The following is a 21,172-nucleotide window of genomic DNA, read 5'->3' on the forward strand; positions in this document are numbered from 1 at the left end:
CATATCATTTGCCATGTTGAATTGCATGTGACTGACATGTCTACAGACTGATAACTACTCACTTTAGACCTGATGGAACTGGTTCACTGCTGAACGTGGTAATGGGATTCATGGACTGATCACTCTTCATGGACACACAGCTGGGCACTGGAGATGGAGGTCTGTGTGTCTGTGGGCTGGTTACATAAAGAGACACAAGAAACTCAATAACAACTCATTCTTCTGTGGATGATTGCATTTGTTCACACTTACACTGCCCTACTAAGGCAAAAGACCTTAACTCACCAGAGTGTGAAACTGAGAAAAATGCCTTTAAAGTTATCTTAATGTCCTAACAATTGAGTAATAGGTATAATATTGTAATTTTCACATTTTGTAGTGTATACCTGTATTAATCTATCTACAAAAAAATTGAACTCAAATTTGACCTTTGACCCTTTTTTGGAAGTTACTGTATTCTGCCTTAGTATTGCCCACAAAATGACAATCGGTCATACTAAGACAAATACCTTAACTTCTATTTTATAGCACAATGTTATGATAACAATGATAACTTTCACTTAAAATGTAAACAATATTAACCCTATTGAACTCACTATGATAAAATGGCTTCACATTTATCAACATCATATGAAAATGATAGTTTTTTTCATAGTTTTTTTCTGTATTTCATACTAGTACCACACAGACAGTCACTTCTGACAGATGTCAGAATTAAGAATGAGAGTGTTTTGATGTTTTAATATATATAAAGCATATTTCTGTTTGGATATGAGGCACTAATTTAGACTAATTGGCTTGTTTATTTATATAACCAGCCTAGAACAGCATAAATATTTCAGAATCATCCCATTGTAGCATCTTAATGTCTGCTGAAAAGTTTCAGTGAAAACATAGGAATTAATATTTCTTGGGATTTTACTTGCAGTATTTGCAATATTATCATGAAATCAGGAATACATTTTTATTTGATGGTGTGTGTAGGCCTAGGTCTTTTCAAAAGTTATGATTAAACACTGTAGGCCTATACATTTTCCTGGATAGAATGGAAACTTAACCAAATGCAGATGATAAAACAAAGTTCTCCCACACAAATTAGGTAGATTAGGATGTTGCCTTTATTTGGTCATTTTATATTACTGCAATTTAAAGCTGCCTGCTTTGCGACTAGCTTTAATTTCCCCACCAACCCGCAGCTACACTAAACTTTAGGATTGCATTGATAGAATTGACAGCCAACAACTTGGGAGTTTTGACAAGCCGGCAGCAAGTTTTAAAAACTTGTGGCAGATTTAATGGATTCGCTTTCTCGTCGGTTGTTTGGTATGGATTTTAACCAGGTTTCAACAAAAGGTAGGCTCTAAATTACTACATTCCTGCTGCTGGTGTGTGTGTGGAAGGTGTGTCGTTGCGGCTCCAACAAACTCGCGTCGTTTTCAGTCAATGACTATCATTTGCAGGAGAGAGCTAGCATACAGTATGAGAAACATTTTCCAGTTGACATGTAGCCTTGTATTACGGGCTGTGGTATGAATTAAGATATCCTAGGCTACAAGCCATGCTAATGCACCGCTTGTTACTGAATATGTTGTTGAGTTTTAGCTTTTAAGTTAGGCTAATCTTGATAGCCTAGCTAGCCTATCTTTAATGCACCAGCATATGTCATTCCTTGATCTTGGCATTTAGGCTAGGTAACGTTTCAAAGCCATCAATCTAACAAAAATCAAGCACTGCAAAACATGCAGGCTACTGTATACACTTTATTGAAGTTAGTGTGTGTCTGAGGTGATTTAATTATGACCGCCGCGCAGCGAAGATTTTTCAATGTTAGAACAGATTTTTTTTTTCTTCTTTTTTTTTTCTTTTTCGCATGCCCAAATTTCCGTCAAGGATTCCCGGGACACTGATAGACCGGGGTACACGAAACTTGGTGGGCATGTAACCCCACATGGATAGCATGGAACCATCATTTTTCGTCGTTTTGATCTGTAGCCCCCCCGCTGGACTGGACCCCCCGAAAGGAGGGTAGGGCACACACAGTTTTCTGTGAATATCTCGAGAACCGTAGGGTTTAGGAGGACCATTTTTTTTTTATGTTGATCTCAAGGGGCCATGTCAAGCCATTCCATAACTACTCATTTCATGTATAGCGCCACCTAGTTAAACACAAAAAAGTAAAAATGAGGTGTTGTAATTGCAGGTATCTGTGACCTAACATAGTCAAAACTGCACGAAATTGGAAATGTAGGATCATGATGACACCCTCTGTATGCACGCCAAGTTTCGTGGAATTCCGTTCATGGGGGGCCACACAATAAATTAATTTATTTTACTATACACCAACTGGCCTGTAGGTGGCCGGAGACAGTTTTCTGTGAATATCTCGAGAACCGTAGGACCTAGGAGGTCCACCTTTTTTATGTATGTTGGTCTTAAGGGGGCATGTCAACCCATCCCATTACCACTTATTTTATGTATAGCGCCACCTAGTTAAAAATTAAAAAGCAAAAAATTAGGTGTTTTCATCACAATATCTCTGGCTGACATGGTCAAAACTGCACGAAATTAAAAGTGTAGGATCATTATGACACCCTCCGAATGCATGCGAAGTTTTCTGTACTTCGTTCATGGGGGGCCTTACAATAAAATAATTTATGTGCACATTTAGTGACGTACACCAACAAGGATTCCCGGGACACTGAAAGACCGAGGTACACAAAACTTGGTGGGCATGTAACCCCACATGGATAGCATGGAACCGTCGTTTTTCGTTTTGATCTGTAGCCCCCCCGCTGGACTGGACCCCCCCCGAAAGGAGGGTAGGGCAGACACAGTTCTCTGTGAATATCTTGAGAGCTGTAGGGCCTAGGATGACCAATTTTTTCTGTATGTTTGCCTCCAGGGGTCATGTTAACCCACACACATACATTCACAGTAATCATACATATGACACATACTCACACAGCAGACATATGTACGCATGCATGCACAGGCACATACGCAGGTACACACACAAGCACGCACACACACACACACACACACACACACACACACACACACATAACATAAACATGTACATGCACACAATTCAAGAATTTCTCAGAATTATGAACAGGGAAGATGGAGGTGGGCTTGTATAAAATGAATTTTACATGTGAAATCTATGAAATAATCATGTTTTGGTACTTGTTGTCTAGCAGATACCAGTGAGAATTGAGTGTGGATAATGCAATTTAGTGAGACAGTTAGAATCATACAGGCCTTTCAGCGTGATTTATTTTTGTGGAAAAAATGTGCTGGACTGGGCGGTGGTCATATTTTGTACCGCTCTGCGGTACATCTAGTTGAATAATGCATAGCCTAGACATAACTTCAGCCGGCAATACAACTTCACGTTGATGGTCGGTCAGAAGGCAGCTTGCCATAACTTTGCATCGTAACTTCAATCGAGTGTTCAGTAACAGCGTGAAAGGAAGGCATAAAGCCGTATCTGATGTTATGGGCTTCTGCCACAGTTTCCCCTCGGCTTTTTGAAGTTACGGCAAAAACATAATCTTATTTCTCCCAAAAAACAACCAAATTGAAACTTGATGTTTGTCTACATGATAAAACTTGACAAAAACTCATTTACGCCAAAATCGAAGTTACGACCTTTTGCCTTAGTGCGGCAGTAGTCATATTACAAAAATACATGCTCCATTTTAGAATCGATCTCTCTTTCAGACACACATGCACACACTATACTCCTAATATCATATCTCATAGTTTTCTATATCACATATATCTCTACATGGTGTCCACCATTTAGAATAGGTAAGACCTTTCCATCTCATTTCCTGTGTGTGTGTGTGTGTGTGTGTGTACGAGTCTATGAGTAGTTGTTAGGTGTGTGTGTGTGTGTGTGTACAGGTGTATGCGTGCGTGCGTGTGTGTGTGTGTGTGTGTACGAGTCTATGAGTAGGTGTGAGGTGTGTGTGTGTGTGTGTGTACAGGTGTATGCGTGCGTGCGTGTGTGTGTGTGTGTGTGTACGAGTCTATGAGTAGGTGTGAGGTGTGTGTGTGTGTGAGTGCGCTGTGCGAGTGCGTACATGTTTAGGTGTTAGGGGTGTGTAGGTACGTGTACGTGTGTGTGTGTGTGTTTGCTCCTTCATATCACCATGTTGAATTGCATGTGACTGACATGTCTACAGACTGATAACTACTCACTTTAGACCTGATGGAACTGGTTCACTGCTGAACGTGGTAATGGGATTCATGGACTGATCACTCTTCATGGACACACAGCTGGGCACTGGAGATGGAGGTCTGTGTGTCTGTGGGCTGGTTACATAAAGAGACACAAGAAACTGAATAACAACTCATTCCACATTTCCGGATCCGGCACCGACGAGAGTGGCAGCATGTCGAGGTAGCATGGTATGTGCATGGTAGGTATGTTTTTTTCTCCGTCTTTTGTTTACTTTGTTTACAACACTGCGGACAAAACTTGTTTATACTGCGACGGAATGCTGGTAGGTATGTTTTTTTCTCCGTCTTTTGTTTACTTCTTACTTCACAACTTTTTAGATTACACACTTTGAGCAGTGTTTTTATTCTATCCTTTGGATATGGACCTGTTATTGCAATGCTCCAGCAGCAGAAAACTTGTTTACACAAGGAATCAGCTGCTCGCACTGCGACGGAATGCTGGTGGTGTTCACGTCAACATCCCTGGGGAATTGTGGTGCTTTCAGGGCTGTAGAGCGGGAGTTAAAATGAGGATGAGGCGTCGGGAGAAGAAGTGGAGTTACAAGCCCTCAGTTCCATCAATGGTGATGGGAAATGTGAACTCACTGGCTAACAAGACTGATGAACTGGATGCCCTGGTAAGAAACCAGAAGTTGTACAGGGATTGTAGTTTGTTATGCTTTACGGAGACGTGGCTAACTAGCTATATCCCCACTTCTAACATTGAGCTGCCTGGCTTCAGTGTAGCTCGTTTGGACAGAGACAGAGACTGTAAACTTTCTGGCAAAAAGAAGGGAGGCGGACTGGTGCTGTACATAAACAATAGATGGTGCATCTCCGGACATGTTACAGTGAAAGAAACTGCTGCAAGGATGTGGAGTTACTAGCGGTTAGTCTCCGACCGTATTACATGCCGAGGGAGTTCTCGCACGCCATTGCTGTCTGTGTTTACGTTCCACCGCGAGCCCTTCCGGATACAGCGTGTGACATCATTCACTCTACAATTGCAAGGCTCCAAACTCAACACTCTGATGCTTTTTTTGCGATCTCGGGTGACTTCAATCACGTAACACTGGATTCCACCCACACACATTTTTACCAGTTTGTTGACTACCCAACTAGGAAAAACAGGACAATAGACCTCATGTATGCAAACGTGAGGGATGCATACAGTGCAAACCCCCTTCCCCCACTGGGAAAGTTAAACCACAACCTCATTCATCTCCAGCCAATGTACAAGCCCAAAGTACAGAGGCTACCGGTTGCCTCGCGCACCTTCAGGAAGTGGACACCAGAAGCGGATGAGGCTTTGAGAAACTGTTTTGAGTCTACTGACTGGGGTGTGTTACAGAATGGAGTGGAGGTCACGCATTGCACAACTGACTAACTACTAAATTTTGGGGCAGCCGTGGCCTACTGGTTAGTGCTTCGGACTTGTAACCGGAAGGTTGCCGGTTCGAACCCCGACCAGTAGGAACGGCTGAAGTGCCCTTGTCCAAGGCACCTAACCCCTCACTGCTCCCCGAGCGCCGCTGTAGCAGCTCACTGCGTCGGGATTAGTGTGTGCTTCACTACTTATACTTATATGATGCAAGCAATAAAAACCCCTGACTGACTGTGAAGCTCACCAATAAGGGGCTTGTTTCTAGAAAGCGTCACAACCTTGATAGTTCACTCCGTCGTTCTTGGATTTGGTGTTTCTAGAAGAGGTAGTTTGAACTCTCAATCGCAGACAAGGATGTAAAAGTTTGGTTGTTTGTACTACTGCCCTAGGGCAGTTGCACTTGTGTTGTTCCATGGTAGTTCCAGTTGGGGTCTGGAGAATCTAACCAAAAATCACAACCGCCTAACCAAAAATTACAAAGTGGATGTTTATCGCGTGACTCAATGATTGATCTATCCTGTAGCTCAGCGTTTCTCAAACTGTGGGTCGCGACCCAGTAGTGGGTCGCGGAGACATGCCAGGTGGGGTGCGAACTGACGTGAAAAACAGGAGTTTTTTAAATTTATTTTTTATCTGTAGCCTGGGCCCAGGTAGCACCCGATGCGCAATGGACGCACTGTGTTATTCACAGGGAAGCGTTCGTGTCAAGGCAGCTTAGTTAGTCCCGACCTACAAGAGACATGAGAAAAACCGCGTCTATTCTCCGCACTTTGCGAAGAGATGGTAGCTGACCAAAAGGCTGTAGGCTACTGTTTCACAACGAGGCAAGGAGGCTTTCCCGAGGTAAAGTGCTGAGCTCCGAGTCGCCTCTTCTTGGAGGAAGAGCGCATGTTTGAATCTGCAAGCACGTTCACTAATGAACATTTCTTGACGAAGCTGGCCTATCTTAGCGATATATTTTATATATCTTAGCGATACATTTGAGTTAAATGTCCAGTTACAAGGCAAAGACAAGCACCTACCTCACCTAGCAAATAAGATTACTGCATTCACCTGAAACTTGAGTATGGGACAGGCGCCTCGATCGCGACAGTATTATGCCTTTGAGATTTCTGAGCGAAATCGCTGAAACGTCTGATTGGGAGGCACTCTTGTGATCCCATGTAGGCTATTAAACAGTAGGCCTACATCACATCCCTGCAAAGTTTATTTCAAAAATATCTCCCAACCAGCAGTGCTCAGTATGACTGGATTATGGATCCATTTAATGCAGCATGTTGGTATTTCATTGAATACATTGTACAATGCTGTAAAATGGCCTATGCTTCCTATATGTTGCTGGAAAACAGAAATATGTGTGTTATGTATTTATTTATTATTATATCTGCAGCACCAGCTGATTTTAACTCTGTTGAAGAGGATATATTTAGAACTTGTCATTATTTCAATAAATTTGACAATTTTAAGCTTGACCTACCACTTTTTTTGTGATGAGGGACAGGTGGGGCTCGAGAATGCCCCCTTGATCAAAGTGATCAAAGTTTGAGAACCACTGATCTAGTTTGTTAACTACCATAGTCACGAGTTGGGTCGCGATAGTCTATCATTTTTAAAAAGTGGGTCCCCAGAAAAAAAGTTTGAGAAACACTGCTGTAGGGTCATTCCGTGTCAAATCACCCAGTGGCTGGCAGGTGACCCTCTCCCAAAAAATCTGAAAAAAATCACAGGTGTTTGAAGACCAAACCTATGCATAAATCTTAAATAGTATATCTGTATCACTAATGGTTCCAAAACTACAGCCCTTTCAAGTTTCAAGTCATTTTAAGCATCGTGGTGAACAATCCTTTTTGTTCAACTTCCAACATTATTGGCTCTTTTGGTATTTCACACACATTAGTGAAACTATGTGAATAGAAGTACATTTTCCTGTTGAATTAAAAAATCCAATCAAATCAGGTGTATCTTGTGTAATTCCCCCTCTGCAAAGCTCTGAAAATGGCTATAAATTCATAATGTAAAAAACATCACCACCTTTGAGGGCTTCTCATTCAAAAAGTATGTGATACAAATTCATCAGATTTTTTTCCCACTCATGTATGGATTATAAGGTCATGTCCATGCATTAACTTTGGTTGTTAACATTATCATATTGTCAGAGCATTTTTATTAAATTGGGCTTGATTTTCAAAAAGCCCGTTTTCATCTTCTCATTTCACCACGTGGACAGTTAACAGGATTTTTTTTTAATTTTACCATATATCATTCTGTATGTGAGGATCATCTGCCCAAAATTTGGGCTTGTTGCTGAGTTTCTTCATTGAGATAAGATTTTTTACAAATATTGTCTATAAATCCACTGAATTTGTACTTTATCTGCAGTACCACTTTGCACCACACGTGGTGCTCTTTTAATACAATGGAAGTCAATGGAAGAGTAAGAGAGTCACTTGTTTGCTGCATATATCCAATCTAAACACACAGTTTATGGTTCATAGTTGAACTTCTCCAAATAATTATTGCAACATTAACAACATACTACTCATATACTCAATACATAAATCTTATCTAGAGAAAATAAACTGATCAAGTAAATTATACACACATAAGACTGACTGGTCATCATACATGCAGCAAGAGGATTTAGCATAATTACCATCTTTGTAATGAGTTTTCTACACCAGCTTCAACCTATCAGTGCCTATGTGAGCACTTTAATAATTACTAGCCAGCTGGTTAGGCAAAGTCTATATCCATCGTCATATGCATGGGATGCAGTCCTCTGTGATACACAGACAAAGAGCATCAAGATGGAGATCAGTGCTTTGTCTCCATGTGATCTAGGAAAGAAGTTGGAGAATGAATGTAATAAAGGAACATATTCAAGTAAAAAAGGGGTTTCTAAAATTCAGTGCATTGTCAGATGCAGAAAAATCAATACTAAAGAGTTATCATCTTTTTACGAATGCCTCTTGGATCCACGAGTCCTCAAACCTTGTTATGAATACTTGTGATGGAAACACACATGGTCATCTTCATCAAGTGAAATACCTTGATGAACTGAATTTTAGAAAACCATTGTTTCTTGAATATGTTCCTTTATGACATTCATTTTCCAACTCCCAGATCACATGGAGACAAAGCACTGATCTCCATCTTAATGCTCTTTGTCTGTGTATCACAGAGGACTGCATCCCATGCATATGACGATGGATATAGACTTTGCCTAACCAGCTGGCTAGTAATTATTAAAGTACTCACATAGGCACTGATAGGTTGAAGCTGGTGTAGAAAACCCGTTACAAAGATGGTAATTATGCTAAATCCTCTTGCTGCATGTATGATGACCAGTCAGTCTTAGTGTATAATTTACTTGATCAGTTTATTTTCTCTAAATAAAATGTATGTATGAGTAGTATGTTGTTCATGTTGCAATAATTATTTGGAGCAATTTAACTATGAACCATAAACTGTGTGTTTAGATTGGATATGTGCAGCAAACAAGTGACTCTCTTACTCTTCCATTGACTTCCATTGTATTAAAAGAGCACCACGTGTGGTGCAAAGTGGTACTGCAGATAAAGTACAAATTCAGTGGATTTATAGTCAATATTTGTAAAAAATCTTATCTCAATGAAGAAACTCAGCAACAAGCCCACATTTTGGGCAGATGATCCTCACATTCAGAATGATATATGGGAAAATTAAAAAAAATCATGTTAACTGTCCACGTGGTGAAATGAGAAGATGAAAACAGGCTTTTTGAAAATCAAGCCCAATTTTAAAGAAATGCTCTGAAAATATGATAATGATAACAACCAAAGTTAATGCATGGACAGGACCTTATAATACATACATGAGTAGGAAAAAACTCTGATGAATTTGTGTCACATACTTATTGAATGAGAAGCCCTCAAAGATGATGATGTCTTTTCACATTATGAATTTATAGCCATTTTCAGAGCTTTGCAGAGGGGAAAGTACACAAGATACGTCTGATCCGATTGGATTTTTTAATTCAACAGGAAAATGTACTTCTATTCACATAGTTTCACTAATGTGTGTGAAATACCAAAAGAGCCAATAAGGTTGGAAGTTGAACAAAAAGGATTGTTCACCACAATGCTTAAAATGACTTGAAGTTTCAAAGGGCTGTAGTTTTGGAACCATTAGTGATACAGATATACTATTTAAGATTTATGCATAGGTTTGGTCTTCAAACACCTGTGATTTTTTTCTGATTTTTTCGGAGAGGGTCACCTGCCAAATTGTGCTGAAATTGGGTGATTTCACACGGAATGACCCTGTAGCTTAATTTTCATTAAGAGACTGACTCCCCTACTTGGCTCATTCTTGCTATTTATGTTAATTCAAGTATTGCCTTGCTTTTTTATAATAGGCTAGTATTATAATCTTCACAGACTCTTAAAATCAGCACATTGATAAATGGTGTAATAATAATACATCTCATTTAAAGCGCCTTTCAAGTCAACACTGTACAATAACACAAGAGGACAGACATAAAAGCAACATAAAAGCATCGAACAGGGACAGTATAAAGAGAACATAGACTCTACACTTAGCAAAACACACTATATATTCAGCAGGAGACAAAGATTGATTGTTTGAACCCTAGGCCTAGGCTATTTAGTCACAGCAATTTATTTATTGGCATTTACCTGGCTTAAGGCCGCACAATGGAACCCCCCCCCCCGCCCCCTCCCACACACACACTGACACACACATATATATATACAGTATTTTGTATAGCCTATCATTTAGAATCAAAAGTATTTGCTTTAAAATATGAATTGCTTAAAAATTACTGCTAATTTGATGCAGTTTAACAAATGTATAAATTGTGCACTGTCACTTGTCACTGTCAGAAAAATTCACGTTTATTTCTTAATTATCTTCTGCTTGCTCCGCTATGGCTAGCGCTGTACCTATGGCTGTGCCCTCTCACAGTTTATAAATGGTCAGTAGTGGGAACTACTGTTGCCTTCATGATTTCCTTTTAAAAGTTTCTGTTAAGAAGGGGATATCAATTATCAACAATGACAATCCAGCTGGAACCTGCTGCTCTCTCTCTCTCCCTCTCGCGAGAGACGCGTTCCCAATTAAATGGATTGCATAACGTTCACGTTAGATCTGCTGCAAACTAAGAGTAGGCCTATCATCTCTATTTAACATGATGTTTTGACATTGACATTGTAAACGTTCTCTAAGGAGAGTGAAAGGCAGTTTGCAGTAAAGCTAAGCAACGTCATCTGTATCGCAGGAAAAAAATAGCGAGCAGCCTGATAACCAAATTAAATGCTCGGCGGGCCGGATGAAAGTGCTTAGCGGGCCGGATCCGGCCCGTGGGCCGCAGTTTGCCCACCCCTGCACTAGCATAATGCAGAGGAAAGGTAAATAATGGATGCTGGATAGGAATGCTTATACTGCCACTCACTGGCAACATGGTGGTACTACAACATGCACCTCATCAGTTGCACTAGCATTATGCAGAGTAAAGGTAAATAATGGATGCTGGATAGGAATGCTTATAGTGCCACTCACTGGCAACATGGAGGTACTGCAACATGCACTACCTCATCAGTTGCACTAGCATAATGCAGAGTCAAGGTAAATAATGAATGCTGGATAGGAATGTATGTTTACATTCAGCTTTGGCAGGTATTACACTGCTCCCCACTTGCTTATTGCAACCATACTGTGTTCTGATGTTGGACTGAATGTAGTAGGCCTATACAAATGATCTTTTGATATAATAACGATATTATTATTATTATTATTATTATTATTACTATTATTATTTGTCTGTTTTCTTACCTCTGAGGCTCACAGTCATGGTCCTCTTTTTCACACGAACTCATTTTAGCCAAACACACTCTGTTTACTGGGATCTCCTGATCTTACACTGGAGAATGAGAGAGAAGAACTCATTTTAGCCAAACACACTCTATTTACTGGGATCTCCTGATCTTACACTGGAGAATGAGAGAGAAGAACTCATTTTAGGCAAACACACTCTGTTTACTGGGATCTCCTGATCTTACACTGGAGAATGAGAGAGAAGAACTCATTTTAGGCAAACACACTCTATTTCCTGGGATCTCCTGATCTTACACTGGAGAATGAGAGAGAAGAACTCATTTTAGGCAAACACACTCTGTTTCCTGGGATCTCCTGATCTTACACTGGCGAATGATAGAGACGGACCAACATAAACAAATCAGAGTAATGGGATACACATTGCACACATGCACATCTGTTCTGCACAGTAATCCATGGCTAAGAATGAACAAGTTGAATAAAGGTAAACAAAATGTTATCTTATGGCAAGGCCAGGCAAAACAGTTTTATTTATATAGCACATTTCATACACAGGGCAACTCAATAGGCTTTCCAGTGTTGATTATGCTAAAAATAGAGATTGAAGCTGTGACAGAGTTAGGTAATATAACACGAGAAAATGTTAAAGGACACAAACAAGCAGACAGGGGTGAAAACATCAGCTCCTTGGTGGAGGTCATAACATATTATACTGGAAATGGAGATTCAGGCATGATGGCAAGTGAAAGAATAGCCTGGGCTTATAAAAATTGGCATAAAGGCTTTTGGGATCAGTTGATAACTCAACTTACCGAGAACCTAGACACCCGTTTGATTACATAGACTCATGCATTAGCACGGTTACGGTCTCGTGCAATAGCCTGGTGTACGGTTTTCTTTTGTGACAGCCTACCTACCAACTAACAAACATTTCACTTAACATAACTACCAAGATAACATGACGTTTATTTGCATGTGATATCCATCGGTAGCCTATGAATTTCTATGTAGACTACACAATCATCTAAGATGCACGCAAAATAAAGGTTTCTGTGATCGGTTGATAACTCAAACTTGCGATAACCTAGACACCCGGGGGGTATTCCATCAACCTTGCTAAAGGCCAAACCTGGCTTATTTTGATAAGTCACATTCATTTTAGTGAGAGTTCCATTCCATTAGTGTGGTTAATGTGAATCCCAGCTTGGTAACTATGGGACTTTATGCCACAGAACTAACCTGGTCTGTAGCAGGTTAACTTTCAAGCTTAATTAAGCTGTGTTGCAAAAAAACCCAATCAGTAGAAAAACGAGTCCAAAAAGATGGTTCCGTCAACCTGTGCTTTCGTCACCTGTAGACTACAACTTCACAAATAGAAGTAGAAACGTTTTTTCCAACAGTGTCACCAAGCATAGATTTACACATTTACTATCTCCAAATTCATGACAATTATGCAACTATAAATGTTTTAACTTGACATGTGTGGTTCTAGGAATCCTGCTACTCTACATTGTTTGCGTTCTGTGGTGGTGTGATGCCTTGCGAGACGGTATAGTAGGGAAATCATATTTGTGCGCGTGCAAGTTTGCTTCCCACTTATAGAGACCACATTATTATCTTGATCATGCACTTTTTAGTTATACTTTTTAATGAAAGACATGTCCTACTGTTGATAAAGTATCATGCACATTTGGTAGCCTGTTCAGTGACAGTATATATGCCAGTGGACTACATTACATATCTGATGCAAGCCAAAGGTATAATTCTGTAGCCTGTAGGCTGCTAATAGCCTAATTAAAACTGCTTCATGTGTCGACAACTGTTCATGAATGTCAAATCAACTGTGTGCTACACAGATTAAATATCAAATGACAAATTGAAAGCTGTGTGCTACACAGATTAAATATTAAATGACAAATTGAAAGCCATTGCATTTCAGATAAATATATTTCACTTATTTTTTGTATGTAATGTAATTATATTTATACTTTGGCAGAACTATGAGACTTATGGGAGACAATAGGCTATACTATGTTGATACCAATTTCTTTTATGACCACCAAAGCCTAGACAATAATTTGGAGTGAACCCTTTTAATCTAAGAACGTATGCCTATTTGAATAGCCTATGCCAAAGTTGTTTTTTGAGTTTATACTATTTATTCATTCAGTCGTTTTGTTCAAGAGTGAAGACAATCAAACTCGCAATTGATTTGAAACCATGATCATTGTTGTTTAAATGTATGCTTTCATTACTTTCCAATTTATGTAGGCTAGTCCTAGACAACTATCTAGACACTTTTTTTGATGTTCAATTTGATGACTTTAGATGAAAATCCTGTAGATGGCGCTTGTACATTGAACAGAAATCATCTAGGAGGAGCATCTCGCTGCAGCCTGCGGGAAGGTGGGGCAAGCCCAGCCCACATCCAAGTCAGCCATGTTTTTTTTATTATGTCACTTAGCCAGCAAAGTTAACCACCCAGATGGCAAATGGAAGATCTAACCAGTTACACAATGCATGCTTCTGGTTCACCTGTTGTTAAAAAAGCAAAAACACCCCTTTGTAGGCTACATTTGGTTGTAATGGAGAATTGTTGCTGTTAAAAGTCCATGATAATGAAACAACACACCATTCTACTTTTGAGGGCTAAATTAAATGAAATATGGCTCATTTTCTGTTTGAACACATTGTCATCAATATTTAAAATTAGCAATTGTTTGAATGTGCATATTGTTTCAAAACCGGAAATCAGTTACAGTAACTAGCCTAGGCCTACATGAAAACCTCACTGTTTTTGCATGAAATGTTGTTTGTGTTTAGGCCTACATCATCAGTTTCTATCATCTCATATGAAACAAGATACTATATTAGCTTCGCTACCGGGCAGGGGCAGACTGGCAATCTGTGCGTTCTGGAAAAGTCCAGAACGGCCGTCCATTCGACGGCCTTCGATTGCCTGGCTCAGTGCCTCATCGGCCAAATAGGGCTACTGTCTAGCTCTCCACATAAATTTGCGTCACTCAGACTTAATCAAAGCTATCAATGTCTACGCTACCAGTTGTCATTGTCATCCAAAAAAGTTAACATTTGCGCCATCTCGTTTTCAATGATACAGGATAGGCAAGATGATGCAGCCTTTATAGGCCTATTGTAGTTCGCCCCTCTCAGTCTTGCTCATAGCCTTGCACTTCTACAACGTGCTAGAATTGAAATCTGTGCGTGCAGAACAGGTGGTGAATGTCAGTTAAAAGTCAGTCTTCATGGAAGAATTTGGGACAGGCCTATCAAAAACGAAAATCTTAGCAACATAAAACTGAGTGGGAGAACAGTGACATTTAACCAGTTTTACCCCAAAAGTAGGCTATATTTAGGCTATTGACCAACTTTACCCCTCGAATAATTTATCGTAGCCTATCTTGCGTTTGGTGTGACTTAAACCTTACCCCAATAGACCGGTTTCAGATTCCTAACCGTAGTCAAGAACGAACTCGGAGGACAAGGCTAGGCTCAGGAGCTAGGCTTACTCCAGTGTAGTGTGTGATGAGATCAAACTCTCAATTGACCCCTTGCAGACACGTGACTTAAGTCACGTGACAGCTCGATGCTGGACGGCAAAAAGATAGGAGACGGACGGCAAATTACATTATGTCATAAAGATGATGATGAACTGAACACCATTACTATAACATCTTTGTAGTTCAATGTATTGCTGTTTGGGGTCCGATAGTCAAAGAAGATGCCAGTGGTGTTGTTAGATGAAATGGGTCATGATCGCAAATGTAAAGTTATTAAAACTGGTGGCAACAGCAAGGGGAGATAACTCACGTTAGGCTACTGTAATTAACATTATGGTAAATGAACACCCATAAGTATTTCTGGACTAAAATATTGCAAAGCGATTTGGTAACTTTATTTGTCTTGCTTTTATCAGTTGTAACATAGTCAAAACGTTAAGATTGTCATATCAGAACATGAAATAATAACTTAGCTGCCACACTTAGAAGTTAGCTATTCTAGCTAACGTTTATCGTAGCTCATAGAGCTAGGGCTAATGTAACTCGTCAGTTTGTACGTTGCCCAGCGAATAAACTTAGCCTACTTCTTATCTTATATAAGTTAAAGAATTGAAAGAAATAGGAAATTTAAAAAAACTTGAACGGTATTATCTGTTTACATTCAGATCTTGCCAAAGACTTTGCCTAAGTGCTATCTGCCGTCCTGTTCAGAGTCTATGGTTGCTATAGCAACCGCTGCTGTGCTTCATACACTGAGGAGATAAGCATGCAATTGTGGTTGAAATACTCCCGAAACACAAAGAAAACAAACCAAAATATATCTATGCAAGAACATGGGATGTTTAAGCCAATCCTAGAGCCAATAGTCGTGGAAGGGCATTACTACGGTTAAATCTCACTATAATCTCCTAGCTGTGCGATATGTCCCATTACAACCCATTGATTTGATTCGTGTTCTTGCCGTCCACTAGGCTATTTTGCTGTGGCGCGAACAAAACGTGACGTCACTTGCAAGGGGTGAATAGACTTGCTTAAAATGAGTTGAATATAACAACCTGTGTAAGTTTTTTATAGGCCGTATTATGCTGTCATTCAATGAATGTAATATATTTCAATATATTTCAAAACAAATTATCAATTAGTTTCCACAAAATTCACCAGAAGTCATCATTTAAGGGGTTATTTTTCAAAATGTTCGGCACGGAGGAGCATTTTTGAATGGCAAAGTATGCGAGACAGCAAGGGACAAGGGTGTGTGCGCGTGTACTAGGCTACTGCTTTGGTCTACTTTTCTACCTCGTGCCCGAGCAGAGATGAAGCTGACCTAGCTTAAAATAAATTAGGCCAAGATGCCGCTAACTTGAGTTAATGGAACGGCTTCAGTCCCAAGTAAAAGTAATTACACTCCAAACAAACAATAAACATGCCCACATATGAAGAAAGCGATTTTTTCTATAGGCTATTAATTTGTCTTCCCCGCATTAAAGTTTTCGAAATAGCCTAGCCTACGCTTTTTTAGCCTCCGTCTTCCGTCATACAGTAGTACCACATCCTCTGGTAGGCCTATTACAGGATAGATAGGCTATAAAAGGTGTTTGTACGGAGCCTTATCTTTGCTACAAAATCCTACAAATACGTTATTCTTGTGATAGTCCTTAAAGCGAAGACCGACAAACAGCAGCCTATTTGAGAACAAGAACACTAGCTACAGTGAGGCCTAACGTTCGCTTCCCCGACCCGTCGTGTCGACTCCGAGAGACAAACACTAGCCTACATTTTCCAGTTGTATTGTCCGTTATCATATTACTATGAACGCCATTGCGTTGAAGCACCGGTTCAACCGTTTACTATCCAAAGTTGATAAACTTACCAATAGTATTTTCAAGATGCGTCATTGGCGAAATGCTCAACTGCTTTTTCACAACACGGAAGCGACGACTTCTGTTTCAGTTTCGTTTCGTTTCGTTAGGGGAGGAGACGTGACGCACGCTTCAGTCCAGTCCAGCCTCCAAGTAAACGGTTTGGGTTGCTATGGGTAGTGTGGACTCCGCAGGGAAAATATACAAAACATGATGATGATTTACCAGGGAGCATATGGCAAATAAAGTAGAAATTGTAGCGCCGAGGCTATTTGCCCCTTGTTGGACTTTCCTCTGTATTCCCCTGTGTCTCTTGTTTTCCCGGTGAGTGTGTGTGTGTGTGCGCGCGCGCGCGCGCGAGAGAGAGAGAGTGTTTGTGTCTCCCGCTCTCTCCTGTGTCTTCAGGATGTAGTGGTAAAATAAGAGGTGGGTAAACTATGATTTCTGTGGTTATGTTGAGGTGACTAGTGGTCAAATAAGAGGTGGGTAAACTATGATTTCTGTGGTTATGTTGAGGTGGTAAAATAAGAGGTGGGTAAACTATGATTTCTGTAGTTATGTTGAGGTGGTAAAATAAGTGGTGGGTAAACTATGATTTCTGTGGTTATGTTGAGGTGGACTGTGCCATGCAGTATTTGACTTAAAAAAGGCATTCAGAACATGTTTGATGATGTTGGAGATATTGTCCAATGTGTATAACAGTGGTATTAAATGGTTGCTAGAGTGTACATGTTGTGAATATTAATTATACAGTGTGATTTTTGAATGTTTAAAGGAACACGCCACCCAATGTCAGTAGTAATATATGTTCTTACCTTAACTTTCACGAGTTGAGTCATACCTCTCCCGTGTTGGTACGTGCACTCAAACGCTCTGGTGCGCGGCTGGACTGTGTTAGCATGTTGCTATGCTAGCGGGCTTTGCCGTAACTAAGCGTAGAAGTAATCAAAAACATCCACGTTTTCCCGACTTAAATACAGTTGCACGAGTAGTTGATAGAAATGTCTACGGCCACGCAACATGAAACGTGGCGATTTTCCAAGCGAATAAACAGGAGAACTACAATGTGTGGCGCAATAGCACTTGGGAGTACTTCGACCTAGCGTAGTAGTATTGTTAACACCTAATTGTAGATCCTATCCACCACAGAGTTTAGAATCCATGCTGGATTGACCCTCAGCCTCTCCCTCCCCTCTGAGCGAGAGAGAGGCACACACACTAGAGATGTGCTGATGGGCTATTATTTCAACCATAACTGCATAGCAAAACTTATCATCCATCAGCCATCCATCAGCACCAAAGTTTTTTGACCAATTTTCAAAACCGCACCCGCCCACCATCCACTAGCTATATGAGTGATGCAGTAGGGGTGAACGATTTTGGAAAAAAATCTAATTGCGATTTTTCTCACCAATATTGCGATTGCGATGCAATATGCGATTATTTTTAAGCTCTTTATCTTCTGTCTTATTCAACAAAGACAAGCAATATATTATTCCAACACAAAATTAGATAAGTTAAACATAAACTTTTCTTTCCTGGAGCCCAGGCCTATGTTATGATGGCATTAGGCCATTGAATAAGATTGATGAATTAAATAATTTTTATTTAACTATTTTTATCACATTAGTAGACCTATATTTGTTGAACTTCCAGCCTTGTAAACATTAAATGATTCTTATACGTTTCTATTTTGTGTTTATTTAATGTAGATATGATCTTCAGTGGCACTGACAAGGCTTCTCCTTGTCCCTTGCTCTCCATACACGTGCGCGCGCGCACACACACTCACACACAGAACCGCTCCTCTCCTCTGTAGGCTACTTGCACGTGAATCGGAACAGACTACTGTAGATTGTTGCAGCGCAAATAAATGCGGCCGAATGACCGTTCCGCTCGGTGTTAACTAAAGGTTAGCATCATCAACACCGCAGCGCAAATTAACTAGTTTGTTCATATCACAACAAAGCCAATCGTGACAAAACTCTTTAAACAGGCAAAGTTATCAGCAGTTAGCAGCATGTATGCAGCCTAGAGCCTTAGCTGGTAAGCTAATGTTGGAACAGCTGGGTTTTTTATTTGGTGGTTAGCTGTGTCAACTACTTGCGGATAACATTATGCATCAATTTATTACCTGTGAGATGAAATGTTTGCGCCGCCAACCCCCTTGGATAACGCAAATGCCCCCACTGTCACTGTACTCCAGTAAACAAAGTCCCCAGTGCACAGGTGAATGGCTGCTGTGCAGCCTAAACAGTCATGGAGTTTTAATCGTCAGCTGGACAAGTGAACAAAGTTACCAGCCAGAGTAGCAGCACAGGGGAATTATGAACTAGAACCAGGGACATGGCAGGTTCAAGCAATAGGTAATGAAGAGGTTTATTTTTTAACCAAAGTAGCTCTACTGATCAGACCTTTCTTGACACTGTTAGCTGGTCCTCTTGTTTACGTTTTTTTGCTTCTTCAGTGGTCGGTGTGAAGAATCGGTGGCGTGTCGGCAAGCGCAAGTATAAATGCGTTTTGGTGACGTCAGATATTACGAAGCGTAATCGCAGCCTTTGCGGTTTGAAAATCGCGTTTCATCATATCGCGATATTATCGCAAATGCAATAAATCGTTCAGCCCTATGATGCAGCGCTGCTGACGTGAGGCTAGAAAGCCCTTGCCTGTTCTAGAAAGACTGATCCAATGCAGCAAATATATTAAAAGGCTAAAGTCGTACATTGGCTATGTTGTAGCCTATCCCCAGAATATCAGCAGCAAACTCAGTCTCTGTCTCGCAAAACAGTCTCCAAACGCACATCGGCCTGTTGCCTATTCTGCCAGCTTGTGACAATATATTGTCCAAAATGCTTGATTGCATTGCATTCTCCACATTTTTAGCTACATTTTCATGTACCACATCAGCATTTTTGTTCAGTGAATCTTTTGTAAATTGCTTTACAATAGCGTATAAAATGAATTGCGCTGTCTGTCTGAAAAAGACGCGCTCTCTTCCCGTGCAGTCAAAATTAATGGGAGTCTTCAGAACAGGCTTGTCAGTCACCCTGACATAACAGTGCGTAAAGTAGCCTATAATGTGAATGACTTGTTATTTTATCAAGGATTTCTTTCTTTTTGCAAAAAATAAAGTAGGCACTGTTATGTCAGGGTGACTGACAAGCCTGTATCAAGCTGGTCCTGTCGAGTTAAGTGTTGGAGAACTTCATACAGGGAACATCTCTCTTCTGGTACTGGAGGAAATTAACTGCCAATATTATCCGACGTAAATTAGCCCAAGGCTAACTCTGGTGCAATGCATCAGATAGTTACATTTATGTTTTAATTGCACACTGTCCCTTACAAATAAAATTGAAATTGAATTGAATTGAATCCTTGGATGTCCCTGGCTCATTCATCACTCTCCAATTCCCTGACCTTCCGCTACATAAAACCACATCCACACCAATGTCTGTTGCACTTAATGCCACTTCTGTGGAGAGTCCTGAAAGCAATAGGAGCATAGAAGTGCCATCAAGTACAAGTTGCGCAACACTGGTAAAAATATTGTTTTTTGTTCTTTCTGTCAGTTACAGACATCTCTCAACTGACCACATTTTAGCCTTCTAGCCTACATATTTTACCTTAGAAAAGAGAAAACATAGAGGCCTAGCACCAGCTGTTCTGAAGCTGTGTGTGGGCTAAATGTCAATCAATAGTAGATCAGTAAAGAATAAAAGATTAAAAAAAATAGTCAAGGTGTGTTTTGCTCGATTGAACCTTTGGATACCCAAAATGCATACTGAAAATAAAAGGCTTACTACAGGGCTATTCAATTAAAAATGTTGGGCCAGACATATTCAGTGGCTGGTAGGATAAGCAGCAGATATAGTGACACATTTTTAAACCAATACAAATGAATGTAGGCCTATTGAAAAGCAAGCAGCCTAATGTTTATTATCTCAGCGCCTCGGCGTCTCCACTCGGGGTAAAACAATACCCAACGTTCAAGGTTAGGGTCAGAGTTTAGAGCAGAAATGCACCTTATCTGATCATCATCCTTGAGAGAGCGTTTTAAAAATAAAATAGCACTGACTGAACTAACGGGCCTTTCATACAAAGCACCATGCACGCAACCCTCCTATTCATACAAGGGTCATATACATAGCCCCTAATGAATGTAAGAAATGAGGTGGGCTTAACCCTTATCTTGATTTTTTGAAAAACGCAACTCGTCAAGTCACGAGACATCATGTTCACACGCACATGCACACATATACGCGGGCGCCTCAATGGCTGCTTACGTCTCACTGCCTCCACCCGTGGTAAAACAATACCCTCAACGTTTAAGGTAAGGTCTAAGTTTAGAC

At 40.3% G+C, this 21,172-nt stretch overlaps 1 protein-coding gene across 1 annotated transcript in view; it reads right to left on the minus strand.

Annotated features, from left to right (window-relative positions):
- Positions 1-16,906, minus strand: part of LOC143121448 (protein NLRC3-like) — a 69,941-nt gene extending 53,035 nt beyond the window's left edge. Inside the window, exons 1-4 of the mRNA XM_076281815.1 lie at positions 16,835-16,906; positions 11,444-11,531; positions 4,207-4,320; positions 63-176 (exon numbers count right to left, since the gene is read on the minus strand). Of these exons, the coding sequence (XP_076137930.1) occupies positions 63-176; positions 4,207-4,320; positions 11,444-11,487 (272 nt within the window). The 5' untranslated portion in view covers positions 11,488-11,531; positions 16,835-16,906. The remainder of the gene's footprint in view (positions 1-62; positions 177-4,206; positions 4,321-11,443; positions 11,532-16,834) is intronic.
- Positions 16,907-21,172: the final 4,266 nt, after the last annotated feature.

The sequence above is a fragment of the Alosa pseudoharengus genome, unplaced genomic scaffold (assembly GCF_046254945.1).
Source record: "Alosa pseudoharengus isolate Yale_2024_CS ecotype anadromous, Long Island Sound unplaced genomic scaffold, YU_APseudo_1.1 YU_APseudo_1.1_scf_1, whole genome shotgun sequence".
NCBI lineage: Eukaryota > Metazoa > Chordata > Actinopteri > Clupeiformes > Clupeidae > Alosa > Alosa pseudoharengus.